The sequence below is a fragment of the Indicator indicator genome, chromosome Z (assembly GCF_027791375.1).
Source record: "Indicator indicator isolate 239-I01 chromosome Z, UM_Iind_1.1, whole genome shotgun sequence".
NCBI classification, from domain to species: domain Eukaryota; kingdom Metazoa; phylum Chordata; class Aves; order Piciformes; family Indicatoridae; genus Indicator; species Indicator indicator.
In genome coordinates this window covers 33,856,401-33,875,977 of record NC_072053.1, presented here as the reverse complement: position 1 = coordinate 33,875,977, position 19,577 = coordinate 33,856,401, and the positions used below count along the sequence as shown (strand labels likewise).

Below are 19,577 nucleotides of genomic sequence, written 5' to 3'. Positions count from 1 at the left end.
TCTCCCCGTCCCTGCTTCGTCCCGCCCCAGAAATGAACACCCCCCCCCAACACCCTTCCAGAGCCGCTCCGCCCCGTAACCTCCCTTCCGGGGCGGCCATTTTGGAAGGTGGGCGCTCCGTGGCTGGGCGGGGGTGGAGTGGGCGGGCTTGAGCCCCGGCCGCAGCGGCTGGTGACAGCGGCGTGGCGGGGGGTGGGGTCCTGCCCGTGAGCCGCCGAGCGTCAGGGGCGCCGCAGGGGAAGAGCCGCTACGCAGTGATCGCAGCGTCCGCCTGCCCCCGCCATGTCGGACTTCGACAGCAACCCGTTCGCTGACCCAGACCTCAACAACCCCTTCAAGGTGAGGCTGGGGGTGGGGAGGGGACAGTGGGCGGCCGTGAGCCGCACTCAGTGTCGCGGCAGAGGGAGAGGCGCCTGCTTGGGGGCGGTTCGCTGACACGGGAGGTGAGGAAAGGCCCACGCTGCGGCGTAGCGCTGGCCTCGGAGTGGGTGGCGAGTCCGGTGTCGCAGGCCAGCAGCGCCGGAGGGAGCTGGACTCTGTCAGGTTTAGGGCATGATGGCTCCGAGAGGCTTTTAAAATAAGCAGCGTTTCGAGAAGCTTTGAAAACACGCACAGCCGTTTCACAAGTTCAGGATTTCGTGCTTGCTTCTCTGCGAAGATGACTCCTATCACCTCTCAGATGCATTATTTGAAGAAAAAAAATTATTTTGGCGGTAACTTTGTGTGTGTATAATACTGCTACTTTTTTTTTTTTTCCTTCCCAGATAGTTAAGGTCTGTGAATTTACTCCTTTGCCCCCCTCTCTACCCTGCTCCCTGCCCCCGTCAAGCTTACTTTCTTCTTAACATATTTCTGAAGTGTACAGGACACTACTGATGGCTAGGCATAAATTTTCTACTGTGCATCTTGAAATGCTGTGTTGTATTCTAAACGTTTTAGGTTTTGCACTATGGACCTGTTATACAGCTGAGAATTGTTCCTCCATCTGTGGTTTTGTTTTTAGCTGTCAGAATGAACTGACCTCTTTGGATGTTTCCTCCCTGTCTTGTCTCTTTCTTCACTATTTGAATCAAGCTCAACTAATTTATTGGGAGCTACTTACTTTAATAATCTTACTGAACTTGTTTTTGCCTTATTTCATTTCATGATGACACTTTAAATCACATATGACAGAGAGTTTAGGATGCCAGCTGATATATTTAAGCCTTTAAAAACTGAACTGTCACATTTCAAGCATGCTTCTGTGCAGGTAGCTGGTGGAAGCATAGTTACTGATATTTATTCATTGGAGTCTGTCAGAATTGTTATATTTGTTTCTATGGGCATAAAATTTAGTTCATAATATTTCTGTGTTTTCACTTGGTGGTGTTCACAGTGCACTGACCTTCCAGATGAACAGCAGCCCTGGAGTTGAGGTTACTGCCAACAATAGTTTGGACTGGCACCAATGGCAGTGAGCACTGTTCTTTTAAATACCTTTTGGCACCAAGTACTGGAAATGTGTCATTGTTCTAGAATGTGTCCTCAGCAACAAAAATACATGATACTTTTTCTCACTTCTTGTAGTAATTATGAAAATAGCATGTAGACTATATTGTGTATAAATACCCAGAGTGGTAGGTGTGTTGGAAGCGGTATAGTTGCCCTTCCTTTGCTCATCAGCCCAGGTAACTTTACCTGCATACTGTTTCTGAGATCTCAGCTAGGGGTCTACGTCAACCTTATTTCCATTATGAAAACACTGCTTAAAGTGCAGAACTTTATTCCAGTTTTCTTTTTAGGGAAAGACTTCCATTGTAGCTGTCAGGTAGAATCCACATTGTACTTTTCATCTGCAGTGCATCACAATGAAAGACAGCTTCTCGGTTACTAGAAGTGCACTGTTAAACATAGTCCTGGATTTCTTCTATTTGCAGAAGTCAGATTAGGAAAGCTGCTCACTTTTTTTTGGAGGTGTTTTTCACTTCAGTCTTTGCAAACTATTGTCATGACCACTGCCCACAAAAGGTAATTTGGCATAACTTTACTCATTCACATGTTTAACTTGAAGGGGCAGAGAGCCTCATATGTAAGACAAACCTTGACTGCCATCTTGTTGGCATAACAGCTTTGAAATCCATATGTATTGTGATACCCACTGCATTTTTACATTTCCTCTATGTTTTAAAATACTTTACACATGGAACTAGTATTTCCAGACAGACTCTAACAACTTAGGTCATGTTATCTGAACACTTTATGCAAATATACTCATATTTTTGTCTTTGCTTGATAATTGTATGTATGATGTGATTAGTTCTTTTCCTTACTTTTGTAAGCATGTCCTGTGCGAATACAAAATCACAAAGTAGTTATGGCAAAGAAAGGAGGGGGTTGCATTACTCTGAAGAGTTGTTACCAAGGTTTAAAGACAGTTCCTTGTTTTTCTTAAATGCTTTGTTTTCACTCATTGTGATCTATTTTTGAGGTTTCCTGTGACCGTTCTCATGCCTTTCAATAATAAAGATTTCAGCAGAGATTATTCTTTGATAGCAGATCAAATAAACTTACTCTCTGCGAGGATAAAGATAGAGTAGAAACATATAGCTTGCTTAGTGGTTTTGGTAGTTAATTCTTTTGGAAACCTAAAATCGAATTATGTTTCTGTTCTGTTATCTACTGGAAGTAAATTTAATTTGGGTAACTGATTATAAAATGTTGATTTTGAGGCAGCGGCTACTTAACTTTTTCTTTTCCTTTTTTAAAAATTCTTTTAAAAATCCCACAAACTTGAACCAAACCCAAAGGCTGGTATACTTTTCAACTCATAGTATTCCTCTGTAAAGTGCTCTGGATGCAGTACCAATAAAACCAAGAGATATTTTAGGTTGAAAGACGTGAGATAGTGCAACAAACATTATTCTAGCATTAAAAACCTGTCAATCACAAATTCTGAAAGTTGTGCAGAAGAAAATGCGTCCATGTCATGCAAATGAAGACATGATAATCCTGCTCTAATTTGATGTATCAGCATTGTGAAGAAATACGCATTTGATATGATCTCAATTATGATTAATGAAAGCAGACTAATAATGAAAGCTATTTAATTTCTTTCACTGAAAAGCACTTGTCATAACTTGTGAGTATGAATTCACACTTGTAAAGTTCTGACTAACAAACGGTGCAGTCTCACATCACTCAGAGTAACTGTGCTCAAGCAAATCTAGCTAGTGCTAGATAAGCCCATAGTAGAGGGGAGGCAAGTCTGACCCAAGCTGGAAAGTCAGGTCTAGGTCATGATCAGGTTCAGTGAAAGCACGGCAATCCTGTGATGACCAGGCAAGTCCTTAGTGATGATGCATGTCTGACTACCTAAGAGGGGTTTGGGCATCCTTAAAGCCCCTGACAATTTATTCTTGAACAGACTAAACAAGTGTGAAGTAAATTTTGTGTGGCAAAACGAAGGCAAATTTCTAATGTATGTCTCCTTGTGCTTTTTTTTTTTCTTGCTAGTTACTTGGAAGAAGGGAGCAACACCTACGTCACTAGTAGTTGCAGAAACTCAGCCTTCTCTTCTGCAGACTAAACAACCCCAGTTCCCTCAGCTACTTATCATAAGACTTATCCTCTAGACCACCAGCTTTTTTGTCCTTCTCAGAACCAGCAACTCAATGTCCTTCTTATAGTGAGGGGACCAAAACTGAACACAGTTTCAGGGTGTTGTCTCACCAGTGCTTCCCTTTTCCTACTGGCCACACTTCCTGATCCAGGCCTGGATGCTTTTGGCTTTCTTGGCCACTGGAGCACACTGCTGGCTCATGGCTCATGTTCAGCCAGCCATCAGCCTGCACCCCAGGTCCTTTTCTGCTGGGCCTCTTTCCAGGCCTCTTTGCATCCACTCTGCCCCAAGCCTCTAGCATTGCATGAGGTTCTTGTGACCGAAGCACAGGATGGAGCAAGTTGTAGACCTCTCTTCTAGGAGGTGATACAGATACAGAGATTCTGAAACAGCAGTTTCCAAAAATCCAATGTCAATTTAATATACTCTGACACAATTCAGCTATTTGTTTACAATAAAAATGTGTTGGTTCTTTGGGGTTTTTGGGAGTTTTTCTCTGGGGCTTTTGGGGAGTTCTTTTGTTTGTGGTTTTTTTTTTTTGCCCCTTTCCTTTTTTTTTTTTTCCATCAGTGAATAATACCGCTACTAAGAAGAAATTTCTCTGGTTTTTTAAGTGGAGCTATGAATTTCACAGACATTTGTGGCTTGGCTGACTGTAAAATATTTGAGGGATGAGTGTTACAGTCATCCAAACACGTGAAATGTTTACTTACGAGCGTGGAATCATGCCTTTAAAAATTGAATTTTGTGATGAATTCTGTTGGGTTGATTCATCTGATGTGTTTAGAGCTTTGAGCAAGTGCAGGTATTTGATACTACAGAAACAGTAGCAGGATTGAAAACTAAGATACATTTCTCTGTAAATGTGAATGGTGACCTTCAGCTAAAAGCCAAACCAATGTGATGTGGATGAAGTGGAGTGATGATGTGGATGAAGTGGAATGATGATGTGGATGTGGATAAAATGTAGTGGCCTATGTATTGTTCAGCTTTAGTATAGAAGGACACAGTTACACTCAAATGTATGTAGTGTTGATCATGTGAGTAGTTTCTTTGGTTGGGATTATGTACCCAAGCTGTGGTTAGCTTTGATTTGTTGCTTCAAAACAACACATATATGTTCTGTCATGACTGCCATTCTTTTATGGATGTCTGAGATGTTCTAAGATATTTACAAATGGCATTAGGAACCTGAATTGCTCTTACTGAAGTCACAGGATTACTTGAGTCACCAGAGCTAAGTATATGTCAGAGCTTAAATTTACTACAGAGGCAGTTCCAGTCATAAGTTTGACATTACACTTAATCGGACTCACATGAGCCCAAATTAACCTTCTGTCTGGTTTAGCAGGAAATACAACCTGGAGATTTGATGCTGAAGCTAATAGTGCAAATGACTGCCTTGTGTCGCAGGAAAATCTGTGCAGTTTACACCTTGGTTTCTCAAGTGAAACTGAAGTAGTAGAAATTTAAAAGAAGAAAGCGAAATCTTAGTTACTTTTGAAGGCTCAAGACCCTAATTACTTAAAGTGTTTCTGCTGTGTTGTGTACCTACATGCATAACAGAGTTTAATTCTTTTGTATGACTATAAAATATACCTAATTAAGTAGTCTGTGTTTAAATTATTAAAGGATATAACATGTGAATATTTTTCTCACTTTAGTACCTGGTTTCCATTAAAGACTTAAAAAAATTAAAGATTTCCCTAGATATTCTATAATTTAGTGTTGAACATTATGGTCTTGGAAGGCTTCTTTAGATGTCCTACTTCGTAGTTAACTTTGAAGAGTACACTTCATCAGTGCTGTAACTGCACTGTAATGTATTAAAACTGAAGTTTTTTAATAGATACTCAGTATCAGTTACAGCTGCATTTTTTTTTCTCCAAATTTTTGGTGAAGTGTTCACATATGTTGCATTCATACTATTGCTGCACTATATATTGAGATTTAACATTAGAAAGAGGACCTTACCACACATTTCAGAGCTAAGGAAGGAGAAAGATTTGAGAGTAGCTGTGAGATAGAGATGATGGTTTGCTAGGATTCCAGCACTCCATTGCAAGACGGAGCTGGTGCGATCTTTAGAGCAAATTTGTCCTTGTGAGATTCCAAAATTCATTTTAGTTTCAAAGGCGGGGAATTTGTCTAGTTCAGTAGCTCAAAACCCTTCATAGCTCTCCTTCCATGAGATAATGTGGCATATAATGGGCACTGTTTGAGAGCTAAGTGAAGAAATCCCAGTTGGCTACTTTTGTGCTATCTTAGTCAATAATTGTGTTAGAGTGCTAAAGTGAAAATTTTGTGAGTGGCTATGAAATAACTTAGATGTTTAAACTTGAATTTGTGAAGAAAAAAACAAAACTTGTAGTCATAACTCAGATTTTTTAATTATTGTTAGAAGTGCAGAAATAGCTTTTATTTTGTCTTTAATTCCTCCAAGTGTTACATGTATAACCTTAGAGGAAAATGCTTTCTTTTAGTACATGATTTTTAACCATTGGTTTAAAATACACTGCTGTAGGTACAATGCAATAAGGCTTTCTTTACATGTAAACTAATGCTGATGTGCTACTAGGATAGTGAAATATAAAATCTCAATTTAATTGCTGTTTTTGTAGTTTCAGGACCTTTGTTTATTCTTGGCTCTGGTGTAGTTAAAAAAATAAAGCATATAGAACCAGCAATGTTTGACACTGCATCAAAACACTGCTAGCTTTCCTAAAACTTAACTTTTCCATGTGCAACTTGTTTGGGCATGAAGACGGAGGAAGTCTGGGGAGTTTAGCTGTTTGAATTATACCATTTACTGAACATGTGCAAACTGCAGTTTCAGAGGCTTAATCTGGATGGATGTAGAGTGTTGTGGGACTGAAAAACACATCCTTCATGGGCAGGCTGTCTTCTTTTCCAAGTGTCAGATCCTTATTTGAAAGTTGAAACCCAACTGTTGAGAGGAAAAAAAGATAAGATGGATTCTTAGAGCTCCAATCTCTTGGACTAACTCACATCTTGAAAATGTCAAATGAAATAACCATATGTGACTTAAATGCACTAATAATGTAGAGTAGGCTTTGGTTGGAAGGAGATAGAGGCAGGAGAGCTGACCCCAGATGACCAAAGAGATAGTCCATGCTGCATCATGCTCAGCAGTAACATTGCTGGAGCTGGCAGTGAGTATTCCAAGGTAACCATTGCTCAGAGGCTGGCTTGGGTATCTGTCTGCTGGTGGAAGGCGGTGAGTGATTGCTTTTGCATCACTGTGGGTTTTTGTTGTTGAGTGTTTTTTTTTTAGTTTGGTTGGTTTTTTTTTCTGTTGTGCGGTTTTGTTTTTTTTTTCTTCTACCTTTCCTCTTATTTTTCCCCACTTACTGAACTGCCTTTTTCTTGACATCTGTAAGTTTTACTTGTTTTTGGAGTGATTCTGTCCCACATCCTGCTAGGAAGGGCATTGAGTGAGCAAGTAGGTGGGGGCTTCGTTGCTGGCTAGGGTGGACCCATCACAGTCAGTTAAAAGTTTTCAGCTGTATACAACTGTCTACCATCCTGTTATTGACATAGAAAATGTCTTCTTTGTATTAATTTTATTTTAAATTAATATTTTTTGATTTTGTACTGACAAGTCTACTGAACTAATGCCTAATTCAAATATCAAATTTAAATATTCCCCTGTTTTTTATTATATTTTTATTCAGTGTTTCAAATGATTGATGGCTGAATTTTGACAACAAACATTCTCCTGCTCACATACGCTTTCACACAGGATCATTAAGGTTCTTGGGATCATCAAGTCCAACCGTTAACCCTACTCTACAAAGTTCACCCCTAAACCATATCCCAAAGCACCACACCTAAATGACCTTTCCTTTGTTTTTATTGCTGTTCATTGTCTTGTATTAGTCCATCAGTTTATGCAAAACCTGATGAGATGTACTTTGAACAGCACATTCAGGTCTGGTGTAGCGACTCAAAATATGGCAGACTTGTAGAGGAGATTGTCACCAAGGTGGCTTTATTGAGATAACTAATTATGGTATAAGAGAAGTATAGGAAAGATAATTTTGAATTGTATGTAATGTTGTGTATATACTTATAGAAAGGGTGATTTTCATTCAGTCACCATTAAAATACTGCTTTGCAGCTAAATGTGTGCTTTAGCCAAAATCAGTATCATTGTGTGTAACCAGAAGGGTAGTTTTTCTGTATGCTTAGGCACATGAATTTTATTAAAACACAACACTTTTTTTTTTTTTTTTTAAAGCAATTATTTTCCTATCTTAATTTTTTTTTAATTGCCTTATATTAATACATTTGTGACTATAATAGGAACAGACTGTTCTCATTTGCTGTCACCTTCAGGATTTGAGAGCTGATACCATAGGTAGTCTGCACCTTTTTTCTATCTTAAGTAAGCTGCCCATGGTCATTAAGAAAATACTATTCCTGCATCAGTAGATTAAGTAACTGCTCTCAGGACTAAGCTAATGCTGTACCAGATGCTGATTCTAAGAATATAGGTTCTGGTTTTCTGTAGTTTTATAGTTTATATATTTACTTAATCATAGATTATGTCACTTACTGTATTTTTCCTTTTAAAAATTAGGAAAATACTTGATATAGAAGTTTTACATGTAGCTGTCTTTAAAGGAAATACGAATGTAAAAGTATATAAATCATGGAATCATAGAATCATTTTGTTGGGAAAAGACATTTAAGATCATCAAGGGCAACCCATTATCTAACTCTACCAAGTTTGTTGTTAAACTATATCCCTTATGACCACACCCATCCTTCTTTAGGGCTAGGGGAAATGGATCCAAGCTAGAGGAGGGGAGATTAGATGTTAGGAAGATGTTCTTCACCATAAGGGTTGTGAGACACTGGAAGTCTTTTTTTCTGTTGTGGTTTTATGTGGTCAGCATAGTGACAGGTTCTACTGTGCAGTTTCCCTTCTCTACTGAGGGTTTTTTTTTCCTTAGAAATCGAATGTATGACAGATGGAGTTATTTGAGACTGTATTAATCGAGGTTTATAAGAAGCTCAGAAGATAATGATGTAATTTTGAAGACAGAGAAAGAGGTGCAGGTTTGCAGGCTTTTTTAGTGAAAACAAACCTTTATTACGTTGAAATAAAAGCTGAGTTTTATATAATATAATAATAAAAGTGTTGTTGCTTATATACACCTGCATACATTTACAGAACTGTTTTGTCTTCTAGGATCCTTCCGTTACACAAGTGACGAGAAATATTCCTCCAGGGCTAGATGAGTACAATCCTTTCTCTGATTCAATAACAGTAAGCACATTTATTTCTTAATCTTTTTAGGCAAAATTTGGAGGTATGCTTTCAAAATTTGGGACTGATGTTGTAAACATGTAACAGGCTAGGCAGAGGTAATGGAAGATGTGAGCATAGATAGTTCCATGAATTACATGAAGGATTCAGTGGGTATACTGGCCTACGTGAGGTTTGACGTGTTAAGAAAGAGTGCCTCTCTGAAAGGGAGTCAAAACAGTAAGACTTCTGGTAGTCTGCCCTTATGCTTTTCTGAATTTTACTTGTTTTAAAAATTGAGTGTGACACATATCCCCGGTGTCTTGCTTTTCATTTCTATTTCAGTTAATGAAAATGCTGCTCAGAATAAGAAAAAAAAAAAAAGAGACCACAGTCTATAAGTAGTTGTGCTGCAGTGAAAGGAATAGTTTATGTGAAACAAATATGACTGGGTTTTACCTCTAATCTGTATGGTTTAGTTTACCGGGGAGGGGACATGTGGCATAAAAGGCATGAAGTAGTGAATTTGTACTGTAACTTCATATTCTAACAGCATTTCTCAGTGGTTACTTCTGATAGTGAAGATCTTGTGCAAGATTAGCCAAATGTCTGGATGATTGCTGTTACTATAATTTGTAAATGTTCAAATACTGTACTTTTCCAAGGTAGGCTTATTTCCTCTAGCAAATCTGGTAATGCTGTTTGGAAATGTTGCTATATGAGTATTTGCAATGCAACAGTAAGATTTCATACAGTGTTAAAATGCTAGACTGAAAGAAGCCTGGTTTTGAATGTGTCTTGGATCAGCAGTATAAGGCAGAATGTTTACAACTAGCAACAGTACTAAATAAGTATCTAGATTTTTTTGTCTGACTCAGAATATCACAAATTATTTGATTAATCTTTCAGATTTTCAAAAATTCTTTGTATCGACCTTATAAATTCTAAAGACAGTAGGTTTTGTTAAAAAAAAAATCTAGATCTACTCTGATTTTTATTTTTTTTAATTTTATTACTTACATGATTATTTTAACATGCAGCTCTGTGGAAAGCTGCATGTATACAGCCACGGTTATCCAGCTTTGCACAGTCTGCAGTACACGAATAAAAAAATTCTACTTGCTCATTGCAGATGTCACTCATAGAAAAAAGTCAGTGGATGGATGAAGTCTTTAAGTTAATGTGCTATATTAATGCACAGTGATTCAATTAATAATCTATGGTATGTGACCAAATTTGTAAATACTCTCTGTTGAATGAGTAGTTCTTACTCTGTCAAGCAACAGAACTTTCACAAGTTTTCTTGCAGAAAGCAAGACTTAAAGAAAAAGGTGTGTATTCAGTGAAGAGTGCAGTAGTAATCAACCTTCAGATGATACTCCCCTTCTTCTCTCTGTATATTGTGCATGCTGAAGTATTTATTCTGTAATTATATGCATTCACAGGAATATGCCCACCTCTCTTTTCCTACCAGCTTTTCATGAAAGAGAAGGACATGCTTTGCCTGTACAAAAAAGCATGTGGCTGGAGTTAGGGAGGAGGCAGCGGAAGTGCATCCCTTTAAAGACTGGATGAACAGAGGGTCTGTGAATTTTAAACTTGGAGAATTACAGTGTTTGTCAGGGTACGGATCGAAATTAATCTGCATTTGTGTGCTGCTCAGAGTAAAAGCATCCAAATAGTTTCTGGAGGCTTTGATTTCCTGAGTCATCTGAAAGAGTTTTTTGCAGGCATCCCACTCCTCACATTTGAAAACCATGATGCTGCTAGTGGGCAAAAAATATAGAAGCTGATGGAAGCAAAATAGGTCCTGGAGGTTTCTGTGCTTTTTAGTTTGAGAATTGCTGGTGTGTAAGACTTAAAATGATGTTTGTTTCATTATGACTAATGGTGCACAGTTGTAGATTTTAAGGTATCCAGGAATGGTATGGTTCAATTAGAAATCCAAATTTCTAGTGGTAGTGGTGAGATGGTATCTTACAGTCTATAGCACTGCATAGCATTAGCCTTCTTTCACTCTTCCCTCCAAATTCAATTTAATAAAACGGGCAGGACTGCAAGAATATTTCTCCATTGCAAATCCAGACAGGGATGTTTCTTCTGGGAAAAAGTGACTTCTAACTCTGAATACTGACATTATGCTCTTAGCTCAGTTGTATTCTCCCTTTACCAAGGGGGATGTTTCCTGTAGTTCCTTCTTGGTTATCAGGACAGAATAGAAAGGGAAAAAAAAAAAAAACAAAAAAAGGAGGAAGAAGAAAAAAAGGTAAATTCTGCCTTTTCTTCTATCTATCTAGATATATAGATATAGAGAGTATTTAAATACATTTACCTTTCATCAGTCAATGTACAGCCTTCACAGCTGCAGTAGAAAATTTGGCAGGAAAACAACGTGAAAGATGTAATGAGGAAAGTGAATGGGCGCTAGAGATTTTAGGTCTCTTGTTACCACCTTGATAACTAACATGGCAGATCAGGAGTCTTCTTTTTTTGCTTCTCAAGACATTTCAAAGCTTGTATTATTTTTCGATTGCTATACCAACAAAATTTTCAGTGCATGGTATAAATGTCAGAATAAATACTGTTATCTGCATCTTCATTAGTGTTGTCTCCAGCTCTAACAGTCACCATGGAGATGGCTGTGTCTTTTGTCATGTTTCGGAAATCAACAAGGAACAGATGAGATTAGACAATTAATATTTCTGCTTTCCCATATAATGAAACTACCGTTAAAGAAGTCCTTTAATCTCCTCTGCTTCTAAAAGTTTTGCTAATGCATATTGAGCTCCTCTGAGCACTCTGAGTGTATATATATATATATATATATATATATATAACATGTATACATGTAACAATAGATATAGCAATTACTTTCAGATTGGTACATTAAAAATTTGGGAAAAATAGTGGAGTTGTGTGGTGGTTTTTTTTTTTGTTTATTTACTTGTTTTTTTGTTTGATGTTGTTGGTTGTTTGTGGGGTTTTTTTGGGTGTGGCTTTTTTGCTTGTTTGTTTTGAGTTTTTTTAAGAGATAAATATAAATGGAATATTTTTTTTCAGTAAATTCCTGGGCAGCCCCCCTTCTGTCTTACATCCAAACATGGTGAAGTGTTTATATGAAACCAGACTGATCACTTACAGCTGACTTCCTGTGGAAGTCTTCCTTCCCCCAGCAAAAAACGTACTTCACCTGCATGGGGAAATGTCTTAAAGAGAGAACTTCTTTGAGGCATTTATCTCCAGCCAACCTCTTCTCTTCAGGAGAGATCATACTTATTTACTTCTTCTCCCAGTGCAGCTGTGACAGCGAAACATGAAATTAAAAGTTCTATCCCAGAAGTACTATTTGGAGTAGGAACAAAAAGGAGTGTTGTAGAGTGTGGTTGGTTCAATTTCAAGATACAAGTACTTTATCTGTGAGGGTCAAAGACCATGGTCCTGTGATGTGAAGTAGAGTTTCTGTAAAAACCATTGGCTTAATTCCCTTGTTCAAACGCAAGTGGTGTATCATGGTATGATATAATCCAGTGATGTCTGGAGCTTAATGTAGTCCTCATAATGCAAGTCTGAGTAATTAGTGTTAAGAGTTGCACCCTTAAAAATACAGAATTGGTGATAATCTATCGTACTGTCAATGTCTTGACAGTTGTATACAGGCTGTAAGTCAGTTGTGTCTCCTATACTCAAATCCCTAAGCTACCAACAGCACTTAGGCAACCAATAAGACAGGCAGGTATGACAATGGAAGTGCCAAGTGGCGGGATACAAGGGATCTCTGGAGGTAATCTTTTCTAGTCCCCCCTAATCAAAGATGGTCACTAATGCTCATTGTTCAGCATCTCATCCTGCGGAGTTTGAAATATGTACAATTAAGATCCTGTGATCTCAATGGACAAACTGTTCCAATGTTTGGCAGTTTTTACAGTAATTTCCTGCCCCCTGCCCCCCAATGTCTTGTGTTCCAGCAGGTAACATGCATCATCTCTTCCCAGCAACCTTGTATGTATGCTCATCCATAAAGGAGTCAAAGTGTATATTTTGCATTGCTTTTACTTAGTAAATTAGGTGTTAATGATGTCAGAACTCCACAGTTTTATCCTGATCTGTGAGTAATCCAGACTTTGGTCCAGTAATTATGAAATTAGAAAATGAAATTTTTGCAGGATGACTGTGACATTCTGTTCAGGTAAGAAACATGGATCAAGCCTTGTTTTCAAACTTTCATTAAGCCTAACATGGGGCCCAGTCTTGCAGGTTCCAGGAGGATGGATTGGACTGTTAACTTTGAGAGAGGAAGCTTGATTTCTGCTGGGCCAAAGACACGTGAGAAGCCATTGGAGACAAAGGAAGGCACAGTAGTTTTTTTGAATATTCTAGTATGGACTGCATAAGATCTTTGTCAAGGTTAGAATTACCTGACACATGCCAGATTCTCTGATTTCCTTCAAAGACACCTGAGCAATTTTTATTCCAAGAAATTCTATGTCAAAAAAAATCCAAGTAACATAAATAAAAGTACACTGGCAGATGGGAATCCCTGGTTTGCTCACTTAATAGTAAAGGATCTCAATGTCTTTATGAAATGTCCGTTAATTCTCAAAAGCTGTTCTGGCAGTTAACTAGTTTGACATCTTCAGAATTTTAGTAGTTACTAATAAGTGTCTCACTCTCTCACTTGCATCTTTTGTGATGCTGAAACTTTTGAGATGATCCTAGAAAAGTGGATGTTTGCATTTGGCTCTAAATAGTGAATCACTGGGCCTTGTAGCTAGCTCTTGTCTTAGTAATAGTATTTCCTCGGTAAGATTTGCATTTACTATGTTCAGGTTTTGGCTGTGTTAAATACATGTCCTGTGCCAGCATTTAAAAAACCTAAATCTGAGCTACTCCTTTACAGAATGCCTCCAACTTTAGACTTCATGCATCTTGTACAGTAGCATTTAGGAATTTCAGACAATTTTTCAAAACAGCAGCTTGCAAATACATACCAGTTTCACAATGTAAGGAGCCTACTGTCTGCTAGCTAATATCCTAATAAATATTTTGCTAGGATTATTTTGCAGCTTTTTTAAAAATGAAGTTAGCTTAATTCTTAATTGAGCTAACTTCAGGCATGGCTTAAAGCAAACCTGTCCTTACTCTATATTTGGAAATTGATGTAAGGCATTAATTTTTAGAATTGTGCTTTGTATTTTTAATAACTGTACAAAGAATTCCTTACTGTTTTTCTATCAAGCCAGTAAATTATTATTTCTTTGACTTTGAGTATGTTTTAATTGCATGAATAAAGCAATGCTTGTTTTGAGTACTTTGTTTGCATTAAGGCTTAGTTTGCATAACCTCTATTCTTTCCAAATCTTGTTTGCTTGCCATGTATACATTTTTATTGAACTTAGAGTTTTTTCCCAGTGATAGCTGAATATTGGGAGATACATTTGTAGGACAGAAGTGGTTTCTGACAAAGTTATCACAAAAAACCTTTTTGTTGTTGTTCTTTTTTCTCTTGTACCCAACCATTTGTTACTATCTATGTCAGTCCAGTAATACATAATCTTGCATGTCAGCTGAACTTTATCTAAGTCTGTGCAGTTCTCCAGATAGGCTACACAATATTAGAGCTTGAAGATTCTCTGATTTGAGTGAAGTACTTCTTGCTTCTAGAAGAATCTCAGACTGTAAATCTATGTTTTGTGGGTTTGGGTTTTTGGTAGCTGCATGATTTTCCAAGCCTCTGGATTCTTGTTTGTCTCATGTTTTCCTAGCTGTGGGGTGTGGGCTGTTTGGTTTGTTGTTTTGGGGTTTTTTGTGTGTTCGTTGTTGTTGTTGTTTTGGTTGGGGTTTTTTTTTTTGTTTGTTTGTTTTTTTTTTAATTCTCAGCTTCGATTAGAGATACAAAATGTAATACTTCAGTTTGATAGCAAGACTTAGTGCAAGCTGAGTTTAAAATGCTTGCATGCTGGTTACTTTTTAAGAGCCATCTGTTAAGAACACTGAAGCAGGCAATTCTGAAGTGTTGGAAGTCAGTCAAGCAAGCCAGAAGGCCAGCTTTGCTGAGCAGGGATCTTTGAGAACTTAGGTGAAAGAGGGAAGTGTTTCGATGTTGGAAGCAAGGGCAGGAAACACAGGACTGCTACAAAGATGTTGTTCACCAGTGTAGGGAGAAAAATCGTGTGGCCAGAGCTCAATTAGAGTTCAAGCTGTCTGGCGCTGTGAAGGATGATAAAAACAGCTTTTTTAATGTGCTAACAGCAAAGGAGATTCAGAGGTAACATTGGTCTGTTACTTGATGAAGTCGTTTACCTCTTGGATAGGGATGCAGGCAAAACAGAAATGTTTAATGCCTTTTTCAGCTTTAACACCAGTGGTGGGCCCTGGGATCCTCAGAGCCCTGAGAATAGAGGCATGATAAAGTCCCAGCTGACTCTGAACTTGTTTGAGACTTGCTTCTCCTCATGGATGCTTGTAAGTCTATGGAGCTGGCCTATGTTAATGCAGAACCTCTCATCTGTTATTTTTTAATGGTCTTGGGACTCTGGAAAGGTCTTTGTTGACTGAAAACTGTCAAATGTTCCAGTTTTCAGCAAGGGTAAAAAGGAAGACCCTGGTAATTTCAGGCCTGTCAGTCTGACTTCATTGACCAGTAAAATTATGGACCAGGTTATTCTGGGAGATATGAAAATAAAACCACTTGAGAGACACTGCAGTCATTGTCTGTAGCTGGCATGACTTCACAAAGGGAAAGTCCCAGAATCACGGAATGTTAGGGATTGGAAGGGATCTCTACAGATCTTCAACCCCTCTGCTAAAGCAGGTTCCCCTAGAACAGGTTGCACAGGAACACATCCAGATGAGCTTTGAAAGCATCCAGGGAAGGAAACCGCCACAACCTCTCCGGACAGCCTGATGCAGTGCTTCATCTGCCCTCGAAGTGTTCAGACTGAACATCCCCTGCTCTAGTTCGTGACTGTTGCCCCTTGCAACAGTCTGTTGCACTGTGGCTGTGCACCTCTAAAAAGAGGCTGGCCCTGTCCTCTTGACCCCCACCCTTTGGATATGTACATGCATGGGTAAGATTCCATTCAGTCTTCTCCACACTCAACAGCCTCAGCTCTCTCAGCCTTTCCTCCTGAGAGCTTCTGCAGTCCCCTAGTATCTTTGTGGCCCTCTGCCTGACTCTCTTGATCTGGGAAGCCCAGAACTGGACACAGGTGTACAGTTAGCATACAGGCATTTCAAAGAGGTAATTGGACATGCAGGTTTCCCTGGAGGTATACAAGAGGATCCATTGTAGTTGTACACACCCTTGAGGTTATTTGCCTTCTGGTTCTCATCTTGGAAGGAAGCAGGGGAACATTTCCTGCTTAAGAAATTTAATTTTGTTTTATGACAAGATCACTGTCTGGTGGAAGCCAGAAGACGTGGTAGTTCTGGATTTTAGCAAAGCTTTTGATACTTAGAAGAGTAAGTGCTGGATTCTGGACCTGGGGTGGTGTAGTCCCGGTTATACATACAAAATGATGGACAAGAGGCTGGAAAGCAGTGCTGCAGGGAGAGATCTGGAGGTCTGAGTTGATGGCAAAGTGAATATGAGTTAGCTTGGTCTGAATATGCTTTGGCAAGAGGGGTTGGATTAGGTGATCTTCAGAGCTCCCTTCCAACCCTTTCAGTGATTCTGTAGCAGTATGATGTGACAGCCAAAAGGGCCAACTGTGTCTTGGGTATGCACCAGTTGAGGGAGGAATCAGTTCCACTCTACACTGCACTAGAAACTCTGTGCAGTTTTGGGTATCTTAGTATAAGCATGACATCAAACTGTTAGCATCTGTCCAGATGAGACCAATCAAGATGGTGAAAGGCCTCAAGAACAAGACTTAAGAGGAGTGGCTGAGGTCACTTGGTTTGCTCAGCTTGGAGAAGGCTGTGAGGTGGCCTTACGACTGCTTCAAGCAGGGCAGGAGCAGAAAAGGTGCTGATCTCTCTCTGGTGACCAGCAGTATAGCACAAGGAAATGAACTGAAGCTGTCATGTGAAGTTCAGGTTGAGCATGGGGAAAAGCTTTGCTGAGAACGTGGTCAGTCTCTGTGACAGGGTCTCCAGTGGAATCATTTAGAACAATTCTTTACCATGAGGGTGGTAGAGCACTGGAATGGGTTGCCCAGGGAGGTGGTTAAGGCTCCATAACTGGAGATATTCAAGGTGAGACTTGACAGGGCTCTGGGCAACCTGATCTAGTTGACAGATGTCCCTGCTTCCTGCAGCATGGGTTGGACTAGATGTTCTTTAGAGCTCGCTTCCAACGCAAACCATTATATTATTCTATGGTTACAACACCAAACCTATCAGAGTTCAAAGAGCATCTAGTTGATATTCTTATTCATATGCTTTAGTTTTAGGAAATCCTGTGAGGAACAAGGAGTTGGACTTGATGATATTTATGGATCTCTTCCAACCTGAGGTATTCTGTGATTAAGATGCTTTCTTCATTAAGTTCTTGATCTCTAGAAGATGATTTATAATAACCTGTGGCTGCTGTTCATTGAATTCTTTGAATAATAATTTGAAAAAAATGAACACATTAAAGCAGTACTGAACTTCTACTATTTGAGGCAGATTTGAGCACTGACACTTTGTTCCTGTGTGCACATATTATGAACCTAAGATATGTAGGTATGAAAACACAGTACTATACAAAACCACGCGTGGCTTTTTCTGTACTTAATGAAGAAACACTACTATATTTCAACAACTGGCTGTATCCTGTGAGTACAATGGCTGGAATACAACTTTTGCTGAGGTTATATTCTTAACACATATATCAACCTAGCAGAAATTCTGGAGCAGTACCCTGCAAAAATTAACACCAGATGTTGAAGTATACACATGATTTTTTTTTTTCTTACCTCTTCTTACTACCTCCAGCTCTCTCACAAACTTTTTTCTGCTTTTTCTACCATCATGCACTAATTCCATCAAGTTATACTAAATAAATCAGAAGTGGTATTAAACACACAGTAACATTCATGATTGGTGTAGATATCCTTATTTTAGCTCATAAATAGCTGCCTTAGATGCTCAGTAAGACAAGACTAATCATGCTGGCTTTTTGTTGCTTTGCCAAATGTGCTCCTGGGGAAAGACAGCCTTTAGAAAAGTGGAGGCAATTTTCAAAGAAAACTTAGGAGCTTAAACTCTGCCAAGCTAAGTATATAGGGAAACTCAAACCTCTGAGGAGAAACTTGCAGAAGCAATTTGGGAAACATTCTTTCCGGGAAACAGGAAGCTTCTGCCGTCTTTAAGGGTATGAGTTCCTACCAATAGAAGATAATGATGTAGGAAAAAGAAAAGGAATTCTTTCTATACCAGGAAAGTGTCTTAAACTTGAATTCTCAATAGAATAGTCTTTAAAGAGGTGTTAGCTTGACAGAAATAGGTAGTATCATGGGTTTGGCCAGTTGAATCTGCTGATGTCATGCCAGCTTTATAATAGAAGTGCTGGCTGGAGCAGTAACTTGTGACACTTCCTGTTTCTGGTGGAAAGGGCAGGCTAAGGCAAAGGATGGTAGGGGTTGTATTTTGGAGTATAACATGGTATATCTCCTGTTCCTGGGACTTTCTTCCAGTTTCTGGTTTGGGATATTGGTATTTTCCCCTTTGCTATCTGTGGGCTTGGGGCTGGTGTAATTTTTTTGCTGGCTTCTGCTTTTGCTTTTCTGTGAAGCAGGCTAAAGTAACTGTGCATTGTATTGTTCCATTAAACTCTCCGTATCAACCCACAGGGCCTTTTGTGTGTTTCTCTCATTTTTGCTGCCAATCTCAGGGGGTAGAGGGGTGGGGAAGAGGACTTCCTTGTTAGAGCAAACTGTCTTAAACCAGGACAGTAGTCTCACTGAGTGTTAAGAAAACTAAGACAAACTACATGGACTGGAGTGTACCTTAGCTGGCTTCACACCAGAGGAAGGAAAGTGACAGCTGTCACACTGATTATAGAAAAAGCTCTTAAAAGGATTCAAGAAATTGAGAGAACAGTAGGGGAATGGGGGTTGTGGAAAAGTCTACTAATCAAAGGGTTTTGTTTGTTCGTTGGGGTTTTTGTTTATTCGGGATTTGGGGTTTTTTGTTTGTTTTTAGCAGACACACAAGATAGAGGCTTTAACCTTCAAAGAGTCATGGAAGTTGTCTTGACTGCTGCATCATTCCTGTGTTAAGTAATGGACTATGGCACACAAATATAACAACATGAGACAAAGGGCAGCTGTTTACTTGCACTGCAGTGCTTGAAATAAACCTTGAGTGTCTTCCTTCATGTTACTACTATTGTGGTACTACTGTATGGTTTTTGAGGGGCTGAAGGAAGATGATAATCTCAGTCATATTATTTCAAAGTGTCCAAAGGTATGCCTGATTCTTAATCGTGTAGCACCCTTGTAAAAGTCATGGTAGTCTTTCATTGCAAACCTCTATTACGGTTCAAATAGTCAAGTCAGTCATACTGACTACTATAAGGAGAGGTAGAGTATGACAGCATCTGTTTCATTAAAGTGATACTTTTTTTTTCCATTTCAAAGGTAGTAGTAAGTAAAAGGGAAAGCAATAAATGGTGGCAGAAACACAAGCCTGATAAATAAATTATAACAGAGAGAAAAAGGAAGACCAAAACTCTTCAGCCGTTGACTTACAGGCTTTGAATAGGATCAGCCTGGACTT

At 39.0% G+C, this 19,577-nt stretch overlaps 1 protein-coding gene across 2 annotated transcripts in view; it reads left to right on the top strand.

Annotated features, from left to right (window-relative positions):
• The first annotated feature begins 276 nt into the window (after window positions 1-276).
• SCAMP1 (secretory carrier membrane protein 1) overlaps window positions 277-19,577 on the top strand; it is a 48,676-nt gene continuing 29,375 nt past the window's right edge. The window contains exons 1-2 of one of the 2 annotated variants that reach the window (XM_054397468.1): window positions 277-339; window positions 8,817-8,894. In XM_054397468.1, the coding sequence (XP_054253443.1) occupies window positions 283-339; window positions 8,817-8,894 (135 nt within the window). In that variant the 5' untranslated portion in view covers window positions 277-282. The remainder of the gene's footprint in view (window positions 340-8,816; window positions 8,895-19,577) is intronic. The other variant, XM_054397469.1, reaches the window with a different exon arrangement.